General features: G+C 48.1%; 9 protein-coding genes across 9 annotated transcripts; 4 read left to right on the top strand and 5 right to left on the bottom strand.

Moving 5' to 3' along the window:
* Nucleotides 1-378: 378 nt before the first annotated feature.
* V1508DRAFT_361758 (uncharacterized protein) lies at nucleotides 379-1,032 on the bottom strand (the record flags this gene model as incomplete). Its single annotated transcript, XM_066937201.1, has 2 exons — nucleotides 379-670; nucleotides 713-1,032. Coding segments are annotated over 2 exons (612 nt in total), but the record flags the coding sequence as incomplete, so codon positions are not given.
* Nucleotides 1,033-1,303: 271 nt separating this feature from the next.
* V1508DRAFT_44736 (uncharacterized protein) lies at nucleotides 1,304-1,960 on the top strand. The gene has a single exon (XM_066942447.1). It carries the CDS (start codon nucleotides 1,437-1,439, stop codon nucleotides 1,794-1,796), a length of 360 nt encoding a protein of 119 aa, XP_066792487.1. The 5' UTR covers nucleotides 1,304-1,436; the 3' UTR covers nucleotides 1,797-1,960.
* A 1,030-nt stretch (nucleotides 1,961-2,990) lies between these two features.
* Nucleotides 2,991-3,739, bottom strand: V1508DRAFT_435673 (uncharacterized protein; the record flags this gene model as incomplete). The annotated part of the gene is made up of 3 exons (XM_066942076.1): nucleotides 2,991-3,279; nucleotides 3,330-3,451; nucleotides 3,491-3,739. The coding sequence occupies 3 exons, from the start codon at nucleotides 3,737-3,739 to the stop codon at nucleotides 2,991-2,993; spliced, it is 660 nt and encodes a 219-aa protein (XP_066792486.1).
* A 1,157-nt stretch (nucleotides 3,740-4,896) lies between these two features.
* V1508DRAFT_444563 (uncharacterized protein) lies at nucleotides 4,897-6,271 on the top strand (the record flags this gene model as incomplete). Its single annotated transcript, XM_066942401.1, has 3 exons — nucleotides 4,897-5,679; nucleotides 5,753-5,770; nucleotides 5,804-6,271. 3 exons carry the CDS (start codon nucleotides 4,897-4,899, stop codon nucleotides 5,855-5,857), a joined length of 855 nt encoding a protein of 284 aa, XP_066792485.1. The 3' UTR covers nucleotides 5,858-6,271.
* Nucleotides 6,272-9,347: 3,076 nt separating this feature from the next.
* On the top strand, nucleotides 9,348-12,216 carry V1508DRAFT_444559 (glycoside hydrolase superfamily; the record flags this gene model as incomplete). Its single annotated transcript, XM_066942400.1, has 2 exons — nucleotides 9,348-9,733; nucleotides 9,782-12,216. Exons 1-2 carry the CDS (start codon nucleotides 9,664-9,666, stop codon nucleotides 12,214-12,216), a joined length of 2,505 nt encoding a protein of 834 aa, XP_066792484.1. The 5' UTR covers nucleotides 9,348-9,663.
* A 591-nt stretch (nucleotides 12,217-12,807) lies between these two features.
* V1508DRAFT_444558 (amino acid/polyamine transporter I) lies at nucleotides 12,808-14,338 on the top strand (the record flags this gene model as incomplete). Its single annotated transcript, XM_066942399.1, has 3 exons — nucleotides 12,808-12,924; nucleotides 12,949-14,196; nucleotides 14,300-14,338. 3 exons carry the CDS (start codon nucleotides 12,808-12,810, stop codon nucleotides 14,336-14,338), a joined length of 1,404 nt encoding a protein of 467 aa, XP_066792483.1.
* A 705-nt stretch (nucleotides 14,339-15,043) lies between these two features.
* On the bottom strand, nucleotides 15,044-16,211 carry V1508DRAFT_327360 (uncharacterized protein; the record flags this gene model as incomplete). Its single annotated transcript, XM_066936626.1, has 4 exons — nucleotides 15,044-15,175; nucleotides 15,240-15,582; nucleotides 15,651-15,812; nucleotides 15,880-16,211. Coding segments are annotated over 4 exons (969 nt in total), but the record flags the coding sequence as incomplete, so codon positions are not given.
* A 562-nt stretch (nucleotides 16,212-16,773) lies between these two features.
* Nucleotides 16,774-19,195, bottom strand: V1508DRAFT_44450 (major facilitator superfamily domain-containing protein). Its single transcript, XM_066942398.1, has 2 exons — nucleotides 18,624-19,195; nucleotides 16,774-18,567 (listed from the first exon to the last, which is right to left on the bottom strand). Exons 1-2 carry the CDS (start codon nucleotides 19,001-19,003, stop codon nucleotides 16,983-16,985), a joined length of 1,965 nt encoding a protein of 654 aa, XP_066792481.1. The 5' UTR covers nucleotides 19,004-19,195; the 3' UTR covers nucleotides 16,774-16,982.
* Nucleotides 19,196-25,590: 6,395 nt separating this feature from the next.
* V1508DRAFT_427637 (uncharacterized protein) lies at nucleotides 25,591-27,142 on the bottom strand. Its single transcript, XM_066941707.1, has one exon. The coding sequence runs from the start codon at nucleotides 27,078-27,080 to the stop codon at nucleotides 25,722-25,724; it is 1,359 nt and encodes a 452-aa protein (XP_066792480.1). The 5' UTR covers nucleotides 27,081-27,142; the 3' UTR covers nucleotides 25,591-25,721.
* Nucleotides 27,143-27,657: the final 515 nt, after the last annotated feature.

Genomic DNA, 27,657 nt, shown 5'->3' with positions numbered 1-27,657 from the left:
GTTGTTTCTTGCATTGTCTCCGGTAATGGAAATCAACTTGGATTGCAATTCTAACTCCTCTAGCATTTCTTTGACTGCGACGGCCAGGTTCTCTCCACTGTGTAATCCACGCAGCTCAGTGAATTCCAGCACTCTCTCTCGGTAGTCAAAGTTCTCGGTAAGCCAATGACCAATAATCCCTAGGATCGGAAGATGGTTCTTGCTAGTCCAGATATCGAGCGATAATGCAATCGCCTTGCAAGTAGAATCAAGCTCTTCTTTTAACTGGAGACGTTGTATCATAAAATCTTCGAGAAGTCGCTGCCGAACTGTATGGCGCGAGGAGAGAGGTAGGTTGATTCCCGGGATATCACAAAAGATCTGCTGAAATGCTGGTGATTCAATAGTCGTAAATGCTTGTTTCTCCGTAACTATCCAGCGTAAAATGTTCTTTTCAAGAAGTTGCTGGACCGTAAGATTCTGCTTCCCTTTGAAGAAGGTAGCGATAGCAGGCTGTTTATTTGTGCCAGAAGTTTCGGCAATAGACTCGGGCGGGTAGATTGAATGTTTCTGCAGATGTCTCGCCATGTTTGACGTTGATGTTTGCCTTGCAGAATCTGTAGTCTTCCAATGACATCGGATCCCAGTCTGTTCATCAATATAAATGCAACAGATGTCACGGTCGATAATTCTCTTGCTTTTGGTCCTCTTCATTATCCATGGCCGATTGTACTCTGTGGTCTCGAAATACGCCCACATCCACTCAGTAGCCGGTCCAGCTCTTTTGTGACGTTGAAGGGTGCGGCTACCCTCTGAAATAATAGAGGAACTGGATTCCACGGTTACAGGGGTTGTAGGATCCTGAGATTGGGAAGGAAAGATTTCGATTTCGGAATCTGAGGCATCAACAGTCAAGTAATCCAAAGGAAAATGATCGGGGGCCGCTGGCAATTCTTCTATACGATCTTCGAATGGAGCTTCCTCATCACTTCCGTCATTCAGAAGGCGGTAGTCTAGGCGCCTCTGGCGGCTGGGTCGAGGGCTAAGGGCCATATTTATTGCTTAAATAAGTAAAGATATGAGCGATTTAGATTGGATTAAACCGGGTCTTCTAGGCAAAAGGTTAGTAAACGGAAAAAACGATGAGCAAAAGAGAGACGGAAAGGGGGGCCACGGACTGTAGCTGTATCCTGGACCATCATCTAAAGCAGACTTTTAGAGATTTTGATAATACATGTAAGGGGTTATGTCACGTGAAAAGTCACATGATTTTTATCGGTACCGATATATATCGGTGCCGATATAGTATCGGGGGCAGCTAAAATCCGCCGATAAAATTACGAATAAATATCGGCAGACTTTTTATTTCGCCGATATCGTATTCGTAGCGTAAAAAGTCGCCGATATCGTATCGTCAACAGCCCTAGACACTGGTTTGACCATCGCAAGGAATATTAATGTCTACATCATACGAGAATTCATATATAACTCTGGTGCAAACCCTGATTGCCGGGAACTGGATCACATGTAGGACAATCGTGTTTTGTAAGCTAAATCGCCCTTCTGCGATGGTAACATACAATTTCGCGCGTCATTCCATGAGAATAATAATTCTTAAGCATTCTGCGACAATCTCAATAATGTTCTGGGCCATTGTACAGACCGAGAACAATGGCTCCTTTAGTGCGGCCACTCACAGTAAACTGCGACGATGCAGTACGCCACGCGAACCCAGGATTTTCCAAGGACCAACAGATACAATTTTCATTTTTATGAAAATCAGTGAAACGTGGGTAAAATACTCGGGGAAGTGTTAACCCAGATGGATTAAATAACCTGGCCATGTTGCTCGTCCCCTGAACTTTGGGATCCGGGTATCATCATACCAAGCTGAGAGGTGATATTGACCTGCAACGATGATGTACGGCAGGACTGCCCAGCCTTGGGAATTGACGCCTTGAATAGCGGTGACCCATTCCCGTCCAGGCTGGCCCGTTTTCGGACGTCCGCGTCGTTCTGCGCTTGTGGCCACCATAACAGTCGAGATAATGCCCATCCTGAAGCCAGTTTCGTCGGTCGCAAATATCTGCCTCTTGAATGCCGTATTTGGTAATCATGCTCTGTACGAGCTCAAACAAGCCGCCAATCACATCAACATCGTCGCACCGGGGCCCTCTTGTAATCTACCTGCATAAGGAAGGTGATTTGAGTTCGGAATGCCGCGCAATAAATCTCGAGATCCAGTTGCTGCCAACAAGTAAACGATCCGCCATATCTTCGCACCAGAGATCCGGGAATGAAATAATCGCAAATCCAGGTCCAGGACGTATTGCACAATCATCAATTCTCCCCCGTCCGTGAATTTTCGCGACCCTTTTCGCGACCCTGGACCGCGTCTTCTACGGGCTACAATTGCTTGTTAATCGTTTGGATTCCTTTACATATCACGGTCGTGGATGGATACTATATATTATCCAACTATCCAAACTCTATACGAATTTACTATGTTAGTACAACTACTGACAGCTTGAGACACGTACCAGTCTCCTTCGTACTGCCGACTCTGCACTGCGTTCGGACGAGTAACCTTGACGATTTAAGATATTTCTCACGCTCGAAGACCGCATTGTCATAAGAACCGCTTAATAAACGTGTGCAAAAGCTTTTTACCTCTATTACCCCTATTAATTCAGATAACGAACAGACCCAAAGTCGAACCCCTTCAGTGCGATTTGCTCAGCCAGGTTGGTTCGCAGACGGCGGACAACCTGACCTATCCAGTATCTGGTGAATCCAAACCTCGTCGACAGAAGACACATCGATGTGTTACCACTTGAAGAAAAGCTGCGGTCGCCAAAGAGGGAAGAGTATCTAAGTAGTGAGTTGGCTCGTCTAGATTGACTATATCCCTAACGCAATAATTTTGCGATTGTCAGGACGAACCCCCAAACCCCTGACTATCACGTCCTTAGTATCTACACTATAGTATACAACTATATTCTTGGGTTTCTCTACTCATCTGGTCTTTGATTCACAACTCCCAGTTCCCCTTTACTGCCCCCCAGGCACCTGCCAGCAGCCGCCATGTCCTTGTTCTTGGCCGTCTCCTCTGCCTTCTCCTTAGCCCGCAACAGCATCGTCTCCTCGTACTCGCGCATCCGCGGTTCAAGCGCCGTCTGCCACGCGGCCGCGTTCTCGGCTTCGAGCATTCTTCCGAGCGCGTACGCCAGGTCCAGCGAGTCCCAAAGCGCCAGGTTAACAACCTCGCCGCCGCCGAGCGTGCCCGAGCCGTTCAGCCCACTAGATGTGGGTATTTGGTCGAGGCGTTTCGTACCGTCACCGTCACATACCGCGCACCGCTGTAGAAAGGCTTGACGTCCGTGAGCAGCTGGCGCACCCGGGACCACGCATCATCCGCGCCGACAACAAAGTCGTATGTCGCGGTGCCGTTGGCGCCTAAGTCAAGTGTGATCTAGGTCGCTCCCGTGATCGCGTTGCGGGCGTCCTTTACGGCCGTGATCTTATGATTCCACTTGACCAATTCCGATGGGACATTCTCCATCAGCAATTTAGTGAGTGCGTTGCGCGCAATTTCCGGGCGGTATGCGAGCTCGCCCTCGTCGGTGTCAAGCAAAAAAGTGCCAAGGGGGTTTAGGACACAGCATATCTCGGAGCAGTCGCCGACGGCCGCCTGGAAGCCGTCCCACTGGCCACACTCGCGCATCACCCTCAGCCCAGACTCGGCGTGCAAAACGAGCATTCCGGACGGCTTGGCGAGCTCCTGTGGCGGTCAGCTTGCTGCATTACTCGTAAATCGTTGGGCGGATACCGCGTTGGTGCACCAGTAGGCCGAGCGCCAGGCCTGAGTGTCCGCCGCCGACGATGGCAATCCGGGGTTTAAAAGACAATTGGCGTGTGTGTGTTGTGTGAGCAAGAGAGAGAGGGGGCGAGAGAGCGCAAAATCTCGGCGAGTCTTACAGGGTCTGGAGCCAAACTTTCAAGTTTTGTCAATTACAAAAAATCGAATATTAGTGCCATGTCATCGTATATAGAGGAAAATATATGTTCGTTGTAACACTTACTGTGCTTGCGATCAATTCTGAGGGCTTTATCACGAGGCCATGACTTACACTACTCCCCTTTCTGCATTTATGAAAACCTCACAACTCCTGGTTGTTCAACGTGTAGTTCTGAGGTTGATCACCCTTCCGATATTCTGGACGTCATGCAAGATCGCTTTATGATACGGGTCACGATCGCCAATGAATTGGGTGTTAAAACTACAATCACACGGGAAGAAAATTCAAGATACGATAACTGAGCTTGGACACTCCGCTTTCGATACACCAGCCCTTGTTCCGAACATCTCCTTTGTTTTGGTTTTTCTTTTAATATGCTTGCCAGTCCATATGTACCTGTACGAGACTGCAACAGCACTGTCATCATGATTTTCTTTATATTATGGAAATTCTCCCAGAATTACTATAGCAATCTCCTTAGAATTTGCTTGCTTTGACAGTCCAACCGTGGCGTCGCCAGGCTGTGGTAACCCATAATATAATCTGAATCAGCTCAGAGCCGTTTTCGGACATATGTATAGAAATCTAATGTACCCTAACCCTCAATATCTATTATGGCAGTATAAGTTTTCTTCTGAACTCTAAACTTTCTTGGCCTGAAAGGTCTCTGCAGTAGAGCCAGTGGTGAGTCAGACTCCGTGACAAATTTTCGTGCCATTAGTCACCTGTCCATTCAGTTATAAGTCAGTCTCCAGACGCAATCGAGGAGAAAGATATCTAGTCTATCGGTATCCGCGAATTCTTATTGCTCTCAAATCAGACGATACGCATATCAGGGGTCAGGTCGGGATCATCCTCTAAACAGAAAGCTCGATCATATTCCTATAACTGGTCCATCATGAGTAGCGCGCCTGCGATTCCCACGACACTGAACTACGTGACGCTTGACGTGTTCACATCTAGACCTTTCGCCGGTAACCCACTGGCTGTCGTCAAGGTGCCGCTCGCTGTGTCACTAACACAGGTGCAGAAGCAGATCATCGCGCGGGAGTTTAATTTTTCCGAGACTGTCTTTCTGCATGAACGTGGTCATTCCCCCTCAGACGGCCAAGACCCGTCCTGGACGATGGATATCTTCACCACTACCGAAGAGTTGCCGTTTGCGGGCCATCCGACCATCGGTGCCGCTTGCTACGCGATGTCCGCTCTCGGCGCCGTCCGCGGTAAGCTCAATCTGAAGGCAGGTCCAGTCAATGTTTCCTACGACTTTGCTACGCGCCTGGCTCGCGCAGCAATTCCGCAAGATGTACACATCCATAATACCACAGTAAGTGCTGAGCAGCTACTGGCCATGCAGCCATCACTCGAAGTGCGCCGCGACTTGACTGAGTTAGGCTTCCTAGACTTGCCCGGATCGCCTGTGGTCTCCATAGTGCCAGGTATGACATTCGTATTAGTCGAGCTGCCATCGCTGCGCAGTCTGGCTACAATCGGTGTATCATCAGGAGATGTCCAAGTTAGGCTGGATCCAGCATGGAGTCCGTCGTTCGTGGGCATCTACTTCTACTTCCTCCAATGTGTGACCGCCGACGGAACCCACCATATCCGGACTCGAATGATGGCGAACGGGTTTGAGGACCCAGCTACCGGCAGTGCCGCAAGCGCTCTGGCTGCATTTCCTGTCCCTCAAGAGACACCGCGGCGGAGACAGTCTGCATTTCCTCATGACACAAGGCGTTGAAATGGGCCGTCAGAGCGAAATCAGCGTTGACGTTGACAGCGGCCTGGACGAGAGTATCCGGCAGATCACACTGGCGGGCACGGCTGTCGAGGTCATGAACGGTTGTATAAACCTCTAGTGATCGTGCCGGAGAAGCACGAACTTCTGTGAACGCAGCGCGAATGTGGCGTTAGTATACTGGTGTTGAATGTCAGCATTCGTCACGAATATACATCTCGCATGACAAATTTTGGGTGAAGACGATCAGGCCTGATCCCAGGACAGCACCTATGGCATACGCAATGACTTTTCGCCTCTGACCTGGGAGACGGACGTATAGGCGATTCATCGTGAAACGCCTGGTCATAAATAATGCATATGTTACAACAAACAGTTAAAATAAAGATTAAAAACACAAATAAAAATCCATATAGTTAGTTCAATAATTAAAAAAGCTATGCTCTACTACAACGCCAGGTCGTCGCCACGTCTGAGAAATCTATCAGTCTTACATAAGGCTTGCAGTAGACGGTATTCTGCATGATGCTCAATGTGATTACAGATTGATAACGCAGATTATGCTAACTTCTCCCTGCCTGCAGACTGAACGCGTTGCCGAGACTACAAGGGACCGGCCAAATTGGCACTGGCGAGAGCTTACTTAACTCGCTTCGGATTATCGCGAGCGTAATATTACGAGGGCGCGAGACATATTTTCGTAACTACAGCCACCGCACGGATGAAATGGATACTGCTAAGTTGTCGGTATAGCGTTATTGGAACAGCTTTGCTGAGATGCTTCATCGACCGTGATTTTAGCAAGTCAGCGTTTTGTTCGTATGAAAAGTGGAAGCATGTTCCGGTAGGTGTTCAAATAAGGGATTTATGGCAGTTTAATCGTAGTTGATTTATTCCCTCTATTATTATTCCATTTGTACAGTGATACCGGGTCGGTGTATATCGGCGGTATCACCGCCCGGACCTCAAGTTACCCATATTCTGTAGAATCTATTTCTTTCCACAGGACGATTTTCTTTGTTGTGTCCCTAGATCCCCGAGTTGTAAACGTAATAAAATATTCTAGCACATTTCCATACACATATCTAGCCAGAATGTGTGTTCCATATGTAACATTCGCCATGTCTGCTACACCGGACTGAAATTTTAACATGCAGTGAACATGGAAGGGTAACAGTTTGATGTAGGCTAGCGAGTTATGTACCTTGCTTGGAACTGTCTACAGTCAATGCAGAAGCTAAAACGAAGTCAGTCCAATGTTTAGCTATATTTTATCGTAATGCCGAACATAGTTAGTATCTTTTCATGTAAAAGTGGGTTCAAGTTCGCCGAAGCTTTTCTGTCTTACAGCGGCCCTAAAAAATCTGTCTTATCGGCCATCATCCTCAGTATTTCTGACTATTTGGCGCATCATCACAATAGATACTATTGACCAATATTGTAAGTTCTGGCCTCAGAATGTGACCATCTCTGCTCTACTGACAATCTAGACTATATTCTTCACTGCTTAACCGTCTACATTGGATTTAGCCAATCGTTAATCACACACTTTACTCATCGTCTTCTGGGAGTCGCTAATGACGAAATAATCAATAATTTAACTCCACAATTATTATAAACAAGATGTGTGTAGAGGGGTTACTTTCATGGCGTGCACGAACGGTTATATGGGGCCTCCAAGTTACAATTATTCTTCGAGCTTGGACGTCGACTGTACAATTGCCTCCTAGCAAAAATTCAAAGGCAGTTAGGCAAACAAAGATGTGTCTGTACACTTTAATGGCTTCTCTGTTCATGGCTATAGTTGGAGTGAGCGCCGAATAATGAATAATTCTCCCCTGAACCCTGGCGGTTCCTACTCTGTTGGCTATAGTGATACGTGGACATAGTAGAACGTTCGATAGTAGCGACTTTATTTAGGTTTTTACTACAATCGACTTTGTGACCATCTTACTCGCGTCCGACACATATAGTGCAATGTTACTGACGAGTCACGGGCCATATGCCTATGGTCTCAGCGCAGGTACAAGTAGGTGACGGCGCGCAGCAGAACGTGTACGACGTTGCCGCCTGTATATGTGGTAGCTGGACATGGACGAACCCAGCATGTCCGTTTCGTACAACGCAGTCAGAAAGAAGGATCTTTCAGGAGCTCTCAGGAGCATAGATCGCACTATCACTGGAAGGTAATATAACTTCCCTAGCCTAGATATACCGGCACCTACAGTTGCCCACCTCAAACAAGAGTTTTAGTTGTGTCCATTCTGTATAAAGAATGCGTTTATCTCCAACACCCCGTTCAATGCCTCACGGGCTAGCCTAAAGACCCTAAATATGCCGCGATAAATATGGGCACAAAGAAAAGGAAGAACTAACTTGTAGACAACGAGAGACAAGCAAGCAGGGTACAAAAAGCCACATTAGTTTATTAATCTCCGTGTAGAACTTCTATCGCCTTCCAGACAATCCTGTATTTCTCCTCTTGTTATTGTCAGTTGTGGTCGCTCGGATGCTAACATACTATGTAAATCTCGCTCGTCTTTGGTTCGGAAGGGGACCTAGTCCGCTCCAGTCTTGCTAGCTAAGTACATGTCTGCAAGGAAAATCTTATTTATCAGAAACATTTCCCGAATGCGCACAACTCTTTTTGCATCTGAGACACAGGACTGATAAAAACATGCTCATTGAATTTTTCTACAAAGACGCGTTCAAGTAACGCTTCAACTCATTGAGAATCCTGGAGCATTTTTTTGACCCTCGTATGTATTTCAAGTGCGGCGCATGGAGTAGTAAAGTATTCATAGGTGACAGGTAGTTCTTTCCTGACAGTTAAGCCATAGATTAACTGAGAAACTTAACGAGTTATTGTAATTGCTGAAGCTATAAGATTCTGATCTAGTCCGCTTTCGAGTGCATTGACCCCTCGAACACATCGATACCTTGGCAACCCATTGAAATCAAGCTCAACCCTCTAATACACCATAATTAGACATGCTTCATGCAAATTCCAGGTCTCTGTTGTGAAAAACGTGGCCCGCCTTGTTGCCGTTGGCGGAATTACTACTCCGAACGCAAAAAACCCTGAACCCTGAACCATTACAGGGTCTCGGGATCTCATGAACCTTTATTACTGGCTGTTGTGATCCATGGTCGACAGGACATGCTGGATTCCTTCGAAACATATCTTCGGAATCATGATCGCTGACCTCAGAGACTTTACCCTTTCCCTAGCCGCCCGCGTGTCTGTCGAAACAAACCGAGTATTCAACGGAAGTTGACTCTAGCACTCTTAACATTTGAGCCTGGTTGAGCTAGTCAGCGCACAAGAACCACTGACGGGAGAGCAACTCCAACCCTAAATTTGTCGACAGGAGAACACCCTGAACTTGAGAATGGCGAGATGCGCGTGCGGGGCCGGTGAGAACGATGCTTTAATGTCAGAAGTAGTTTTCCACCATTCACGAGAGGACTGGTCGGCCCGTCGGGCCGCCATCCCGTAAACGGGATCTGAAATTAAGTTCAAGGTGTAGGGTAAACCACGTGGTGTACGTGGGAAAACTGGGACCTCATTTAATTTATGGTTGCACTTAATTTAGTTTATGCATTCGGCGCATTTGTATGGCAATTCAGCAATTCGGTTAGGGGAAAGATGAAGCTACACCCCCTCTGGATTACTACAGATACGCCCTTTTCTTACGTGAGTAAATCGACTCTTGACTTAAAAGGGAAAGAGTGTAGCTTTGGTAAGGCAAGCGGAACTTTAACTTGGGGCATTCGTTTAACCGGCGGGTTATCGGCCCTAATTGCCGTTGAGGCTTGCTGAGGCAAACTTTGTTTGTTGGCCCAAAGCAGGCATCCCCGCGTGAGGCAGACTCGCTATAATTCGACCCTCTCCGCCGTGTCCATCTCAAACATGCAATTACCACCATGGCGCCCATAGATATTGAAAGCGTTCTCTCTCAACTGACTACATCTGAAAAAATCAAGTTGCTTTCTGGTACGGCTGTCGAAATTTGAAATTTGAATTGACTCTAATTGAAGTCAGGCATCGATTCATGGCATACGTACGCGGTCCGGCGACTTGGTGTGCCGTCGCTTCGTTTATCTGACGGTCCCAATGGCGTCCGCGGTACTCGCTTTTTTAACGGCGTGCCTGCTGCATGCTTCCCCTGTGGGACAGCTCTTGGAGCGACCTGGAACACGGCCCTGCTCACTGATGCTGGAGGCTTGATGGGAGTCGAAGGAAAAGCAAAAGGAGCTCATGTTATTCTCGGGCCAACCGTTAACATGCAACGATCGCCGCTCGGTGGCCGAGCGTTCGAGTCTTTCTCCGAGGACCCAACCCTTTCCGGCTTAAGTGCTAGCGCCATCGTCAAAGGTATACAGTCAGAGAACCTGGTCGCTACTATTAAGCACTTTGTTGGAAATGACCAGGAACACGAGCGTCATGCAGTCAATGCAATCATTTCCCACCGGGCCTTGCGTGAAATCTATCTTCTGCCGTTCCAGATCGCCATCAAGGAGTCTCAGCCAGGTGCAATAATGTCAGCGTATAACAAAGTCAATGGCAGACACGTAAGTGACAATCCATACTTTCTTGACGAAATTCTTCGTCGTGATTGGGCATGGAAGGGACTGATCATGAGCGACTGGTTTGGCGTGTATTCGACTGCTGACTCTGTCAACGCTGGTCTCGATTTAGAAATGCCCGGACCCACTGCATTCCGCGGAGATCTCATTCAACGATCCTTAAACGCAAACACCATTACTCAACACACTCTTGATGATCGCGTGAGGAATGTATTGAAGCTCGTCGACAAAGCCGCCGCCAGCGGCATTCCAGAGTTTGCGCCCGAGACTACAAACAATACCCCGACGACCTCGGCCCTGCTTCGTCAACTTGCCGCCGAATCTATTGTCGTACTCAAGAATGAATCCACCATCCTTCCCCTCGGTAAAGACAAGACCACGGCAGTTATTGGACCGAATGCCAAGATCGCCACTTTCTGCGGTGGCGGATCCGCATCACTCCTGCCCTACTATACAGTCTCTCCTTTCGACGGTATCAAGGCCAAAGTGACCAGGACCATTACATATGTTGAAGGATGTACTGCACACAAGATGACACCCATGCTCGGTCCTTTGTGCAAGACCGCGTCCGGCAAACCTGGCGTCATCTTCCGCGCCTATCCCGAGCCACCATCCACTCTCAGTCGCACTGTCGTTGACGAAATCGAGTTGCGTGATACAAACATTATTTTGATGGACTACTCACACCCAGTGCTAGACGGCAAGCCAGTATTCTATGCAGATGTGATTGGCTATTACATGCCGGACACGTCAGGTGTCTACGAGTTCGGACTGACCGTATACGGCACGGCTAAGTTATACGTGAATGACAAACTTGTTGTCGATAACGAGACCGTCCAGAGACAAGGTGAAGCATTTTTTAACAACGGCACAATCGAGGAAATTGGTAAAATTGGCCTTGAAGCTGGAACAACTTATGAAGTCAAAGTCGAATTTGGTAGTTCCAGTACGTGCAAGCTTGGGCCAGCCATCACGGATCTTCCCGGTGGTGGCGGTCTGCGAATCGGTGTCGCCAAGACTTTAAACCCTGACGTTGAGATAAAGAAGGCAGTTGAGGCGGCTAAGCTTGCGGATCAGGTTATTCTCACCGTAGGTTTGAGCGGTGACTGGGAGTCAGAAGGATACGATCGCACTAGCATGAAGCTGCCTGGAGCGACCGACTCCCTCGTAGACGCAGTGTTAGACGCGAACCCCAATACGGTTGTCGTCGTGCAGTCCGGCACACCGGTAGAAATGCCGTGGATTTCGAAAGCCAAGGCCGTTGTTGAGGCCTGGTACGGTGGTAACGAGACTGGCAACGGCATTGCTGACATTCTATTCGGCGACGTCAATCCATCCGGCAGACTTCCACTGTCTTTTCCTATCAAAGTCCAGGATAATCCCGCGTACCTCAATTATCGCTCCGAGCGAGGCCGAACTCTATACGGCGAAGACATCTACATAGGTTACCGTTACTACGAGGCTGTCGAAAAGGACGTCCTCTTCCCGTTTGGTCACGGCCTTTCCTACTCCACGTTTGAGTTTTCGGATCTGGCTGTCAGGGTCGATTCTGAGGCTGGCACGCTCACTGTCAAGACAAAAGTCACTAACGTCTCCGGACCAGCTGGCGCTGAGGTTGTCCAAGTCTATATCCACCAGCACAACCCGTCTATCGGCCGGCCTCCCAAGGAGCTTAAGGGCTTCAGCAAGGTCACTGTTGCTGCCGGTAAATCGGAAACCGTTGAGATCGTGCTTGAGATTAACCGCGCGACCTCATTCTGGGACGAGACGGAGAACGCGTGGATCAGTGAGAAGGATACATACGATGTACTTGTGGGAGCCTCGAGCGCAGATATCAAGCTGAGGGCACAGTTCGCAACTGAGAAGACGGTTTGGTGGAATGGATTGTAATGGGTAGTTAAGCTCAGATGTTGCCAAATACCTAACTATATCACCAACGTAGGCGTTGTGTTTAAACTGATCTTAACGCTCGAGATCATGACTGTGATTTTGACCGTGTGATTCCAATCGATATGGCAATATGCTCCTGTCGATGTCACATGTAACGCGCAGCACAAGCTTAAAAAGATACCGCCCTGAAGCTCACCGTGCTGTGGATCGGGTTGCTAAATTTGGATTTGCTGTGCTTCTGTTCTCCGATGCTCACGATCCACCCTATCATCAGAGAAGCGACACTCGTAGTACTCCTTTGATATTGTTTTGCTGACTCTTCCAGACTTGCTGTGTCGGTAGACGTTAGTGTCAAAAGGAAAGTACGTATTATACATCTAAATAGGCTCTCTCTCCATTTATCTTCAACATTCACGTGAAACGGCTTGGGTTTCAGCATTTTCGTCCGCAAAAAGTTTCTTCTAAAATAGCCCCAAGGCTGAAAGTAAGATTGGGCCACGAATTCGACGCAATACCCTGGTAAATCCTACCTTGTCATATCGGGTGTTGTCGGCACTGGAATCTTTGCTACTCCGGGCAATTCTGAAGAGTATGGGCTCGGTCGGTGCATCTTATGTGCTATGGATTGTCGGGTTCATTATCGCTCTCTTCCAAGGTTTCGTCTACATCGAGTACGTTACGTACTTCAAGAAGAGTTCCGGCGGGGAAGTCGCATACCTCGAACAGGCTTAGCCGAAACCGCAGTTTCTTATCCCTACCCTATTCGCAGCAATTACGGTCATCTTTTCCTACCTTAATAGTTCGGCATTGGCATTTGGTCAGTTCGTCTTGAACGCCGCTCAGGTGACCCCGACCACTGGGCGAGAAAGAGGAATCGGTGTTGGTGGTCTCACAGCGGTGGCTATCGCAGCCGCTCTAAGTACCAAGTGGTCGCTCAAGTTGTCCAAAGTCCTTGGGTTTTTTAAAGTCGTGAAAACACTTCTGTTCATTTCCATTTCTGGCCCTGTTGTCTTGGCTCTGGCTAACTTTAAAAACTCGTGGGAAGGAACTACCACCGACGCTCAGGCTATTGCGAATGCTATTATCACAGCATCCTTCAGTTACGGCGGTACTCAATATGTGTTCAACGTTGTGGGTGAATCCAAGAATCCACTGAAGATCTACCGCTACTTCGTTCCCGGAACCATGGTATTGATTTTTGTCCTCTACATCCTGGTCGTCACTGCTTTGTTCGCCGGCGGGGGCACTGTCAACGATATTAAAAGTGGGAACAACTTGTCAGCTGGCCTGTTCTTCAAGAATACATTCTGCACTGAGAAGTCGGTCAAAGCGTTGAATTCACTGGTGGCCCTCAGTGCCCTAGGTCACTTGATTGCGGCCATTGTTTCTCAATCACGAGCGCTTCGTGAGTGTGGCAGTCAGGGCTACTCCTTTTTCCCAAATTCTGGGTCCAGTCCAAGCCTTTCGGAACCCCAATTGGGCCGTTGTTCATTGCACGTCAATACGAGTGTTATGATTGCTCCGCCGGCTGGCGATGCCTACAACATCATTGTCGACCTCGGTGGATTTTCTACATACATCTTTAACTTGATTCTTGTTATCGGACTTCTGCTGGTGAGGCGTCAGCGAAGGGCGAGGGGGCTGGGTTATGTTGGCTGGAAGACACCATTGCCCATCATCATTATCACAATCCTGTTCGACGCTTTCGTCATTGCGATTGCTTTTGTCCCGCCGAAAAATGGTACGCTGATAGGAAGCGATGTTAGCTTTTTCTACGCAACGTATGCCATTGTCGCCGTGGGAGTCATTGGTCTTTGTATTTTGTACTACCTGGTATGGAGTAAGGTTTTGCCCAAGATTGGCGGCTACCAGCGCAGGACCCTCAACTACAGCCTCTCTAATGGAGAGCTTGGCAGGACGGTAATCAAGATTCCAAATGATCAGCTCGTGGAGTGGGATGCAAATCATAAAACCGAGGATGTCGTGGATCTGACAGTTGACTCCATCGACGAGTTCCTAAAGTCTAGTGGCGGCACTCTCAGACAACGCAAATTCACTGTCCCCACTGAGAGCGACGAAGCAGACAGCGTTTAGTTTAATCGGTATGACTTCGATTGAGTAGCTCCTTGACAAATCCATAGTAGCTAAAATGTATGCATTAAAGATGTATCGACGACGGGAGTACTCCCGTTAGAATGCCGTAAGTAGCTTAATTATATTGAGATTCAGTTCAACGCTGCCAAAAATTCTACTCGCTAGTCACGAGTAACGTGGAGAAACTCGATACTATTGCCATCACGATAACAGTCCCTTACCAATCTTCTCCCTGATTCCAGACTCGCCGTTATCTTTGCCGCCATTTTCAGTCGCGATTCTGTACACTTTCGCTGCCTCCTCCTGTGAAGTCGCTTCGTACGCGATGCGGCTGGAACCGGCAGGCTTTGAACCTAGAAACGTGGCTGGAGGTCATTTTTACCACTGTATAAAGGATATTACAAACAAAATCATTTTCTCCCTGCCTCCCACGTCTGCCTTTGTTGCTGTCTTTCATAACACCGTTTGGGACACTATGCTGCGGTCATAAGATTGCTCACCTGTGCGTTAGAGAGCTCCATATCCTCGTCCGTCGGGAGATTCACAATCATGAGGTACAAGATATCCTAAAATAATTGTAAGTCAACATGTCCTGCAGCTACGCAATCATGAATTTTCGGGTGTGCCTCACCTTCTTCAACATCCGCTTGATCCTACCCTCCCGTGAGGCCACCGCAGCAGTAGACGGATCTTGCCCCCTTCTTCTGGCTCGTCGTTCCCGTTTCCTTCTCCTTGGGTCGACCTTGCCTCCTGTCACAAGCGCGATCAGAGAGCCACTATTCGCAGGGTGGTTAGGATCGCTGTAGCGAGATGCAAACTGAGAATCGATGGGCACGGCCAGGGATGAACCGGGGTTTTGCGCGGCCTGGAACGACGTAATCCTGTCAGCTTCGACGTTTGAGAACATGAATCAGATTCATACAACGTACATAAGTTGCTTGCGCGCGTCTGTCAAAGTAGTCAGCAATAAACTTTTGACTCCGCTTGAGCTTATTATGCTCTTGGCTGGTAAGACTGTCAAGGGCGGGAAATATGAGGGGTGCAGACTCTGGCAATTCGACCTCACCGTAAGTTTTACCGCTCGACAGACGAAGGTTTTTGAGATGTTCTTTAGCCGTGGACGAAGCAGGCGCACGAGTCTGCTGGACAGTTTGAGAGATGTCAACGACTTCATGCGGCGCAGATTGGTCAGGTTTGTAAGTCATGATCAGGCAGAAGAGCCCACGTGGCTTAAAGAACTCGTCGTTTATCTTGTCCAAGAAGGAATTAGTCCTGTACAGCGTGTGTGAGTGCATGAACGGAACCATTTATATCATCAGCAAGGTACAACCACCACGAACTTGTGTCTCGTTTGGACCTCCTTGGCAATGCCAACGGAAACTTGCACAGCAATGGAGGTAGCCATGGCCGTCGGCGATGGAACGAAGCCCGCAGCGACAGCCGCAAGGTTGATGACTTCGAGGGAACGGGAGGACTGTAGAGGTTGGATTAGCTGATGAGGACTTGCACATAGAAATAAGAATATTTTGTAGACATGAAGGACTAGCATTACACAAACTCATGTGAAACTAAATTGTAATCGATAAACTTGCCTTGCTTGCCTGGTGGAAAGTCTTCAGAAAGTTCATGAACAGCGCTTGGTCTATGCCGCAGCCCTCGAGGACCGGAGCATAGGCGCGAATAAAACCACGAGACTTGTCACGCGGTCTTCTCTGCGGAATAATGACGGGCCATGGTAACTTTGTGATGTCGGTTGAATTTGGAGGTGGCGGGATCGCTGCCATGAATGTTCGAAATAGCTCATCGGTGTCGACCTGGGGTTCCTGATCCTCCCCGGCCCGCGAACCTGTGTACTCCTCGACGGCATCGTCCAGGTCCCAGTCATCCTCGTCGCGGGCCTCCTCGTGTTCTTCAGAATCCTCGGTGTCGTCGTACTCGTCGTGGACGTCGGCTTGCTGGTCTCCGGGGTCTGTTGGCAAACCCACGGACTGTGTACGATCATCGCTGTACTGTGGCGGGTTGACAGGAGCACTTTTACTGGTGCCGGCCGCTGGCGACGGCGACTGAGACTGAGACTGAGACTGATGCGATTTGAAAGCCTCTGTAGTCAGGCCTATGCCTGATCCGATAAGTTTCACCAAGCGACCCATTGAGTAAGATCAAGATAATTACTGTGGGCGAAAGCCTCTTGTGTGATGCAGTCGTTTGCGATGTCGGGCTTAGTATCTCTTATTTCTCAAGGACAGCGTGAATGTTCCACATAAGCAACGTAAGCATTTATTTGCCCTGGCTGAATATTGGCGGCTTGACAGATCGGGAGCCGAGCTGGCTTTGCGCGTTTTTTGTTAACTACTATATTGTTCACCCGCAAAGACGTCACCGCATGGCTCGAGCAACTTCCCTTACCCAAGCGTATGACGTCAATCCACTTACCGCTCATTTCAATTTTAGCTTAGTTCATCCTTCCGCAATCGTTTGCGGGTCGATAACGGTGCCGTTCCTGCTGCAGCTCTATTCTTACAATGTTTCTTCTCCAATTTAGTCGAATATATAATTGCAGACCAAGTTTACATTAATTACTAACTAAAATGTGCCCTAAATTCTCGCACTAATCCCAAAATCGCACAACTCATCTCCAAAAATTAATATTGCTACAGAGCCTAGGCATCGACTTATTTCGTGGGCTTAATAACAGGACTTGTCTTCTCCAAGTAAGACCTGACTTCATCGCTAAATTCGGTATCGTCGTCATCATAGGCGAGCTTCTCGGACTCGTCGAACTTCTTCGCCTGCTTAGCTTCCCAATCCTTTTTCATCTCATGCACTCTTTGCTCGTAATCGGCCGCAGGGTCATAATTCTTTCCGATGCCGCGGAACCTTTCCCACCAAGACAAATGCTTTGGATGCACCGCAACTCCGTGGTAGTCTTGGGGATTGCCGGCACGAATAAACTGCCATCTACGATCCTGCTCCTTAAGATCAAGACCGGTTGTATCAGGCATGAAAAGAAGAGTCACAAGCATACCAAGCAGACCGAACCAAGGAACAATGTAAAACTTCTGCTGAGTGGTAATGTAATTGTATAAGACTCCAGCGAAAAGAGCACCAAGCTTTCCAGCAGCAGCGGCAATACCATGGGCCGTAGCACGAATCGACGTAGGAAATACCTCGGCAGCAACAAGGAAAGTGACCGAATTAGGACCGAACTGGTTGAAGAAGGAAGACAAGAAGTACATTGCTTGGAAAGCAGTGATATGCGTCTTTTCGGTGTAGTACTTGTAATGAAATCCGGGAACAATGAATAGGATAAAATCCATGAGGAAGCCAACGATCATCATCTTCTTGCGACCGTAGAGTTTGTGATCGATCAAGAAAGCGGCTAAATAGTAGCCAACAAGACTGACACCAACATTGATCAAGTTGTAAAGCCAACCCTCCATAACGCTCGTTGATGTCGGGCTAATGACAGAAATGAACTGGCTCTGGAAAAGCTTGTTTCCATAGAAGAACACATCATTAGCAAACCACGCAACAGAGGTAGCAAACATGCGAGGTCCAAAGTATGTAAATGCCAACTTCAAAGACTCCATGTCATATCCAGTAACCTTAGCTTTCTTCTTAGCGAGAGCCAACTGCTTACTTGCGGCGGGCATCTTATAGTAACGATAGTAAACCAACCACAAGGTGCCCAATGCTGGAATTGCAAAACTAACGCGGAAAGTCCATTGCGTCGCAATCTCGGAATATGGAGGATTACCGCTGCCGTGATGGAAAATAAGAAGCAAAAGAATCAAAAGGACTTGGTTAAAAAGTTGACCCCAGCCCTGCATCAGGAATGCCATGAGGACCTTACGTCCACGATGAAGACGATCTTCTTTAGTAGACACTTTGCCAGAACCGACACCGTTCTCCATTCCTGAGGTAGCTGTCATGGGATATTCACCACCAACACCTACGCTATAAAAGAATAACGACCAGGCGTAGCAAATAACCCATCCGTTAAGGGTAACACCCCACGATGCCGTGAGCATAAGCAGACCGATAAACATGATCATGGCATCCTGAATTAGTCCAAATCGACGACCGACACTGTCTCCAAGCAGACCGACCATGATTTGTCCAACAATAATACCACAAACTTCCAGATATGTCGTTGCAGCAATCCATGTGTTGTTGCAAACTTTGCCAGATTTCCAGCACGTCGGCCAAGTTTTCTGAAACAGAGGCGTAACGTTTCCAATAGAGAATAGAACATAGCTTTAATTCGTAGTCAGCAATGAAAGCCAAACTGACTCATTATAAGAAAGACATACCCTTCAAGACCTAAACCAGCACCAGGAATAACGCATTCCCTGAAGTACCAAGAAACCGGGCTCAAAGGGTCGTTCTTGAACATTGTCCAAAGATTTCCCAATTCTCGTTTAGTCTCCGCATTGTCCACCTTGGTAATGAAAGACACTTTCTGTCCAAATTTCATATCAGCCCAATAAGTGCCATTCTCGTCGTAGCTATCATCCGGATGAAGCAAATATGAGAAGATAGCCTTTTCGTCCTTGGAATCAAGAGCAGCACCGTCGCTAATCTCAGAACTGTCGACAATCTGGCCATTGATAGTATCATAATCCTGGCCACCGTGAGGAACAGGAATTTGACCCGCTACAGGGCCATGGTGATGAACAACGTTGTTGTCCATTGCGATGTTCCTGCCGAGAGCTGTCAAAACTTGGAAGCCGCCAAGAAATTCCTCAGTGCCAAGGACCGTTGAGGTCTTATATTTATTTGCAGGTGCAGACGGAAATGGCACCCGGAGTATTAAACGTTCTTTAATAATAGCTAAAAAGTCGAGGGCACGGGATAGTGGCCGGATGACACGACATGGGTGCAGTGGGACGCAGCCATTGGCTCCGGTACATATTGCCCCATTCCTGCTCTTTCCCGTTCCTAGTCCCCACGTGCGGGAGTCTTTGACCCTGAGCGATCCTCACATCTTTGCCATGTACAGATTTGCTTCGGTCTATGTCAAGTTAGGTCAATAGCACTGTGCGAGCAATGCAGGCATGCAGATAGCCAGACCAAACCTATCGCAGATCCGACAGCCAATAAAATGTTGCACGTGCGTGTGTGAGACAGATTCTCTCGGATGCACAACTGTGCGGCGCAGGGGCTAATGAAATCAACGTGACTTTTTGACAGTGACTTCGGTCCCCACAGCAGAAATCCGGCATTCCCGAAAAAATAAGGAGATTATTATTGATGGAGATGAAAATAGTTCTACCGTCCTTTTCAGGGCTAGCACGAGAGTGGACGTTGGCACGAATCTCCATTATATGTATCGTCCAGGTGTGATTTGCCTATTGCGGCATAACTCCGAGCGAGTTAAAAAGCTTCAGCTCCAACGCAACGACATCCGATCAAATTCACATCATTATTACGCGCCGCACTATGTGATGAGCCAGAGCCTTTACTAAACATGTATGAAATCACGTCATTTAAAATATGCGGTTGTCAAACACAAAATATCAGATACTACTGTTGCTCGTTTGAAAATTCTCAATGAAATGAAAACGAAACTGACCCTACCATGGGCACCCAACTCTCCTATGACATGCCCCAACTCTACTACGATATGTGCCTCAAAACTTCGTCATGTATTACCGTGTATGTCAATCATTCGCCCAATCTATCATATGCGGTACGAGTTCACGAGGTTAGGGTTTTGCGTACAATTTGATACATTCACTCTTCCCATTCCATATGGCCAATTACCCTCAGCTAATTAGTGGCGATTATCTTCCAATGCATATCAAAGTTATATTCATTTGTCCGAACTAAATCACTCCAACGGCGATGCGTAGCACCGGCACCGGCACCGGCACCACCCGGAGATAGCCCGCCGCCTTACGCCAGCTCTTTAGGTCTCTCACACCGCCAGGCTGTCGTCCTCATACGAGTCTTCGCAGAGCTCTGCTCCATCTCCGTCTCCGTCTCCGTCTCTGTCCTCGAAGTCACCATTACCATCTCAGTCCCAGCCGTCCTTTGGTCTCATTGGTGCCGGCCATAATGTTATCAAAGCCGCACTTTGTGAGGCTCCTCCAAACACGTCGCGACCGGATTTAATTATAAAAATTTGGTGTTCATTTCATTATTATATTTATTTTTTCAGGGTTTAGACAAACACTCCATTCCACTAACAGCCAAGTCACACTGATCTCACCCAGCATGAGGCGTGATCCTGATACAAATCAAGTTTCCTCTCTCGTCAGTGCTTCATGGTCAACCAAACTACTCTTTCAACAGGCAACCTCACAGAAATAATTGTTGAGCGATGATCACCTGGATGCGAGACAGGAAGGTGTCGATGTTGTCGACGAATACTTTGGCTGAATCCATGAGGAGTGACTAGATAGCTAATCAAGACTTGATTGATGGTGCACCACCGATGACGACGGTGGGCCATCTTTATTCGATTTATACAACATCCAGCTCCGCTATCTGATGTCCTTCGTCTTAACTTATGTCCTACATCCTATGATATCTCGTATCTTGCGAAAACTGTATATGCTATAAAGTGTGGCGATCCATTCCATCCATTCCATAGAGGGGTTCCGTGGAATGGATGTGGACGCTAAGGGCAAATTCGCGATGGAATGGATCCACGAAGGGTATCAGTGAGTGGACGGACAGTGGAATGGATACGTTGAAGCTATCTACACGTCGATGACTAGCCCAGCGCCGTCTAGCGCTTTTTCTCATTAGCCCCTAAAACTTGTAACTCCTCTTCTCCCTCCTGACCACCTAACAACTACTTCCACTCCTGGAGCGACTTCTTATGCGACTCGGGCAGCTGTAAAGGTGCTCGTTACTTTGAAAGACCAGCCTTTTGCCAGGAGGGCAGAGTCTGCAAAATACCTATATTATTGGCCTCCATACGATTACGCGAAAAGTTTAACATTCCACCGCAAGATGAGAAAACCTCTCCCTATCTGCGCTCATCGGTGCCACCGAGAGAACGTCGTTGAGCTAGCCGCGTATAAAGACTTCGTTTCTCGTGCCAATACGCTAACGGATTAACAACATCCTGGTCCGAGTCCAGGTGAAAACGCTGACACTCCTCGTATTCATCTGTTGTAGTGTACGCCTGTTGAGAATGAGAAAGCGGTGATGCCGGGCGGCGAGACTCTTCTCGATTTTTGTTGAATTTCGTGTGAAAATCTTTCCGCCGTTTGATGGCGATTTTCCTTGTCGACACAAAGTCGGTAAACACACCGCCGTTAATCGTCGTCGCTATGTTGAATATCGAAGGCGTAGGTCCACACACGAGGACGTGTTAGCAGCACGGGCTGACCTCCCATACCCTCGAAACTCCTTCCTACGGAAGAGTGTCCCAGACATCCTGATATCCTCTAAGGTAGCTAAAGGCGCATTTTCCGTCGTCTGGCTATTAGACTTGTCATGTTCTGTCATATTGCTGTCTTATAGTAGGAGTGCTGACTTGCAAAGACACAAGAATTACCGTGCTGAAGCTGTAGCGAAGCCTAAGGTGCCGCCTGCCTTTAAAACCGGAACCCTAGAAGTCTGTCCATCCATCAATTCCACGCCTACCTTAAATGGATGGATGGATTACGTAACAGCAGCCAAGATGGAATGGACGAAATTGGATGGAATTGGAGGTCATTCCATCCCTGTGAGCAAATGAGTGGAGTGGATCGCCAATATTATTCCGCCGGTTAGTACTTCTTACCGATTGTACCAAAATAAAGCTATGTGAAATCGATAATTTGGTCACGTGCCGAGTCGGTCGTTTGTATATTTCATTAATTTGTGCGGTCAACTGACGCATATATGGCGAGGGTTCTGTAGCGATACGCCCCAACAGCGGTGCTGCCGGTTTTTGTTGCACTGTGATATTCGTCGCGATGTGATCGATACCTGTCGCTACGAGTGCTCATCAGGACAGGAGGACCATGGGCGGGCAGAAGAGCAATCCGTAGAGATGTTCATTTCTACTACTTTGCAGAGCCTGATAAGGCACTTGGTGGACTGATATTAAATCCTTCTGTAACTGAAAAAACTTTCTCTCAATGCTGGGCATCCCTGTCGTTGCATCTGGTCCGTATCGCGTAACCTTGCGAAGCCCTGGACATGAGCTAGCGCCAACTGACGAGCCTCTCCAGCCAGGCCACTATGATATAAGGCCATATTCTCGCAAAGGTAAAGTTGATTAGAAGGAAAGCCTTTGTATGTAGCGGCTGCTGAATTGGACGCAGGCACAATATCTATCACAGATGAGCCATGGATACTAAGAGTTATTTCACAATCATCCACAGGCAGAGAGAATACATTCCGAACTGAGGTCCGCAGGAGAGATGGGAAGTGCGTGATCACTGGTACAATTAACAGACGGGCTGATAGAGATAATTGGATTCAGCTTGAAAATATCCGACTGGGAGAAGTATCAGTGGTGTCTGTTTCATATTGGAATATTGTAAAGAATTGGCATCGACCTAATGGCGAAATTTACTGAAAAGAATATATCCTTCGGCACATCAAGGACCGTATCCTCGTTGATGCCGTGTAAGTGAGGGCTCGACTGTCTCATGCCGTCGCCTTGCCGTTGCAGAGAGGTTGCCAGGCTTCCTTTTGCAGTTCGAGACATATGTGGAACTGCCCAACTTCTCGATTGTACCGGGATAAGAATGTCAGTGCTGAAGAGTTATCTGTTGCCGTGTCTTAGTGGATTTGTATTCCCACGTCAATAATTCGATCAAATGTATCGTCGTCGACTGGTTCTGGGCCCGGCTAGTATTGTCATGGCATAGAGTTCACCGAATGGGTATATAGTTCACCGATAGAAAGGAACGCGAAGCTCAAGGAACTTCAACAACATTGCGAAACCGTGAGACTTGCGATGCCAAGCTGGGATCAAGACGGTCGAGGTTAATCAGTTGCTTTCGCGTTAGGCCCTCGTGATTATCGATTGAGCAGAACATTTTCTTAGTGGAACCGGGATATAATTGCTCCAGTAGAGATACTCAGCACACCCTGGTTTACCACCTCATATTGAAGGTTGGACCAAACTCACTTCGCGTAATAGGGGTGCACGAATAACGACTTCATGGATATTCGTACGCAAAAGAGACGATCTGGATAACACGCATAATTTATCTACGCGTCTGCGAGAAATACGAGCAAAGCACCGGTGAAGTTTGCCATGACTATGCGTTAATTCTTTTGCTAACGATTATTCAGGCTTGGTAGGTCGCTCTGTCGCCGACGCGCTTGTTGACCTCAGACGCAAGATGTTAAAGGGTTTTTGGTCACTTTATCGATTGAAGAAATGACATGTGCAAAGCATGTTGGTGGGCGTTCAGAAGTAGTGCTATCTTGAGGCAGGCAGTGATTGTATCTGTTGTTACTGGTCAGAATTCGCATTATATATTAATTTTAATTCAACATGGAATTAGATTACTTACTGACCGGAACACTCTATAACGCCCAGAACGAGGTCATGTGTGTCTACCTCCCAACAGCGTCTCTCCTCCGGGTACACGGTAGTCGTCGGGCGATATCGTCTTGTTAGAGGACAAGCGTGAGCAGCACAACAATGCGAACTATAAGCTAGTTTATTACTGTGATTATCGTGGCCATTATTCTTCACAGAAAATGAGAACATTTCTCCAAGAAAGCGAAGAAATGGGGAGGAGACAGTTATGACTGATTGCTACGCAGCGGCTTTCGAATCGCGTAACCATGAGAAAGGGACGGCTTTCGCTGATTGTTGGAAGGCACGACTGTGATCGTTACTCCAGGGTGTCCAGGATACTCACCTCTCTCACTTTTCGAAGTGGGATATTGATGCCCGGTGGCCGCGGATTATTTACCTTAACGGGCGTCGCGTGAGCGGGTCGAATGTTAATATGAGTCGCAGGTTACACCGCATTGGGAATTTATTTGAATAATAAAAGTGTGCTTCACCGGAAGCAAGCGCGGTCTTCAATTGAAGTAACGTTTAAATCTCTACTTGTGTTATATATTTCGGATTTGGTTTGTGAAAATTTAATATTTGAGTTATTTTGGCAATACGTTGTTGACGAAATATGTGGATGTATGGCGGTGACAAATAGAACTACTTATATTTTGAGTGGAGAGCATATTCATTCTTATAATTGATATAGCGCCGCCCTGACTTTAAACCGCAGCCACAGCAGCTCGCAACAGCATTTTCGCATAAACCGTATGAATATAATTGCTGAATGCGTTTGCGGGAGGGACTTGGCGCACGGGGTTCCAGAATACCGTATCAAATTGAAAAACAACATCCTCTCCTTGATCGATGGCTCGTATAACATGTAGCCCTTCCAATTTATTGCGCATTCGCCAATATAGAATGACATTATCACTGTCCGAGTAGACCGTGTCGAAAAGGCCGAAGGAGGATTCTCCAACCGTAGCTGTCGCTGGAGAATAGGAGGATGTAAATAGTCTTGCAAAGGTTCGCTCAGGTGCCATGACCCAGCTATTGAACATGGCCAACATGACGCTTTTGGCCGTCGGAACCTGCGTTGCTGTGAAATCTGATTTGCTGCGTCGCAAGGATAGGTAAGTCCAGTCAACGAGATTCCGATTGGTATTGAAAGTTTCAATCTGCTTTGCCACTCGCTGAGCTAGAGGTCGTGAAGTGTCTTGCCGTATTGGGGACGTATATTGATAAATACAAAGACCAGAGAGACTCAGCAAAGAACCGGAATAGACAAGAGTACGAGTCAAACCCATATTTAAAAGAGATTGTTTTAGGGGGTGAGTACTAGGTGGAAATATAGAACGCAGGCGATCTGTCAAAGAGAAGTCAAGCGAGAGCAAAATAATCGTAGCTGTAGATATTAGTCGTGTTGAAGCTATCCGAGCTGGTCCGGAAAATTCCGGCTGTGTCGGAGTGTCACATGTTGGCGAAGAGCGGGACGGGACAAATCGACGAGTTCAGCCGGGCGACTCAACTCTTCTTGTGTTTGTTATCACGACTATAGATTGCTTGCTTCAATTCTCTGAAGGACAGTGTCGGTTAGATACGCTTATGCCTATTGTTGCTCTCCCTGGTGCCAACGATGTAGATAGAATTTATGATAATTTGTGGTCGAAAACTGACCGATTGAGCAACGGGAGTAGCTTCCAGAGTGTTGTCATGACAGACAGTTAAGGGCTGTGCATCTGCGCTACTTACTAGCGCCAGTTCGCCGCGCTCACTTGGCCCGGCGGGCCCGGGAATACAGGAACAGTGATGCGTAACTAAAATATTCTCTCCTTTCATTGATCATGCATTTAATTCAATTCAAAGCAAAAAGCGAGAGGGGTTAATGACGCAGATATGATAACAACCCAACTCCTGTCAGTTAAAATGCTAATTTGGGACTACATCATCCACCCCATTTCTCCATAATTTGTCCCATATCTAGTTTCCGTTTTATCCATGCCTCCTGTATCTCCTTCTTTTCAATCTTGGCCTTGCGTTGCTCTTCCAGCTCTTCAGCCTCCTCCGCTGCCGTCATTGTCGGATTCGGTTTGGGTGGCAAAACTCGCTGGAAATCGTCCCAGTTGTGTAGATCGAGAATCTTGACCATCTCTTTGCGAGCGCTCATCTTCAAACTGGTACTGTATCCGTTCAGATTTCCTGTGCCAAGCTTGCTCTGATCGTTCTCGAGTGCCTGGTTATCGCTATCCTTCGCGCCGTCAACACGCCACGCGGAGAACAACGGCGGCGTAATGGTATACCCGCGGATGATTCCTTGCTGAAGCTTTCGAATGATGTCAATATCGACGGGCGCAGTGATTCCACGATAGGAAATGTCGAGAATGAGTCGCTCTGCCCCTCTGCGTGTGATGGCGTAGCCCATTGTGCACACGGGATTCCAGGACGGCGCAATGACGCGCATCTTACCGAAGTTGCCGTCCCGGATGCCAAGCGACTCCATCTGGCCGATGAAATGGAAGAATGTGTCAGGGCGAGACGGCACGTTTGGGTCCTCATAGATATGCGCGAGATCCAGGCGATCGTCGTTCGAGTGGTCGGAGCACTGGCCGACGAAAAGCACGTCCCAGTCGAGCCCGTATGGTGCCGCCTTCTTTTCGTGCTCTGTGGGCGGCGTGATGCGAATACGATTGTGTTGCATTTGCCTGCTAAGAGTCTCAAAGATGTCGTGGATGTGGACGTCAAAGTCGACATCGTCCTCTAGCACGAGCAAAGTCTCAAAATCTGACTCTAGCAGATAGCGCCAGGCATTGACGTGAGCGCGCCAGCAGCCCAGCTCTGGCGCCCGCAGCCAGTACGAATGCAACGGTTTGGCCTTGTCAGCGATAGCGGCACCGTCCACACCGGGGATGAAGGTAAAGTTAAGGCCGTAGACAGAGCCGAGCAGCTCCATGGCGTCCTGGCGGTCGGAGCGGTAGGGCATGCTGAGGTATGCGATGGCACCGAAGCCCAGTGTCTCATTCTGCGCACTAGAAGCAAGGCGTCTGGTCGCGGGCGCCTGCGTGGCCGCGTCGGCAACGTATGGTAGCTCGTGCAAATCAGAGAATACCACAGAGCCAAAAGTGAGGAAGACGAGCAAGGCGAGCAAGGCGAGCGTGAGAACTATCATGGCACACGTCGCGACGAACCGGCGCCGCGACGAGCTGAGCCGTGCGACGGCGTCACTCGCAGCCCATTCCAGACGGCGGAAGCGAACGCTGGTAGAGTCCAGCCGGGCCCCGAATTTCTCGTAGACTCTTGAAGTCATGGCGCGCCGTTGTGGAGAGGCATGAACGCGGAAACAAGAAAAATTGACGGAGCGGCGAGCTCGGGTGCGGCTTCGCTATACCCTGCGCCGATTTGTCGTCGACCGCCACACACCTGTCGGACTCGTTCGATGCGGCGCAAAACCTAGATATGTACATAATAATCTAGCAGGTTGAATCGCCTAACAAGTGTGACCTCCACCTCCATCCCGCTGCCGTTGGGCAGGGGTTATATAACTTCGGGCACACCCAACTCGTTTTGGGTGGAAATACGGGAGACAAATTTTGGCTTATTTTGTGAAGCTGGGAAGGAAAGTGAACCTAGACAAGCTCTCGTCACGTGAATTGCCTTGCAGTCGAGCTAACGCCCTAATCTGAGCTTATCTGAGTCCGCGTTCTTGACAGGCTCTGACGCACGGGTTCTTTATCAGCAGCATAAATTTTGTCAGGATAGCGCTTCGCGTGTTCTCATACAGCGTTGCCCATAGGGCTGGACACGAATACAATTTTCTCTATTCGCATTCGTATTCGCAATTCGCAGAATAAACTTTCATTCGCAACGAATAAAATGTCGGCTGC

This window comes from Lipomyces doorenjongii (assembly GCF_038497915.1).
Source record: "Lipomyces doorenjongii strain NRRL Y-27504 unplaced genomic scaffold V1508scaffold_127, whole genome shotgun sequence".
NCBI classification, from domain to species: domain Eukaryota; kingdom Fungi; phylum Ascomycota; class Lipomycetes; order Lipomycetales; family Lipomycetaceae; genus Lipomyces; species Lipomyces doorenjongii.
This window is presented reverse-complemented; position numbering and strand designations above follow the sequence as displayed.

What these genes read in the sequence shown, in the direction of transcription:
- V1508DRAFT_44450 (XM_066942398.1), bottom strand. Translation starts at nt 19,003, where the DNA reads ATGGACAACAACGTTGTTCATCACCATGGCCCTGTAGCGGGTCAAATT. An exon ending in GCTGGTTTAGGTCTTGAAGG is followed by an intron (nt 18,568 to 18,623) that starts GTATGTCTTTCT and finishes TACGAATTAAAG; the next exon opens with CTATGTTCTATTCTCTATTG.
- V1508DRAFT_44736 (XM_066942447.1), top strand. Translation starts at nt 1,437, where the DNA reads ATGTCTACATCATACGAGAATTCATATATAACTCTGGTGCAAACCCTG.
- V1508DRAFT_427637 (XM_066941707.1), bottom strand. Translation starts at nt 27,080, where the DNA reads ATGACTTCAAGAGTCTACGAGAAATTCGGGGCCCGGCTGGACTCTACC.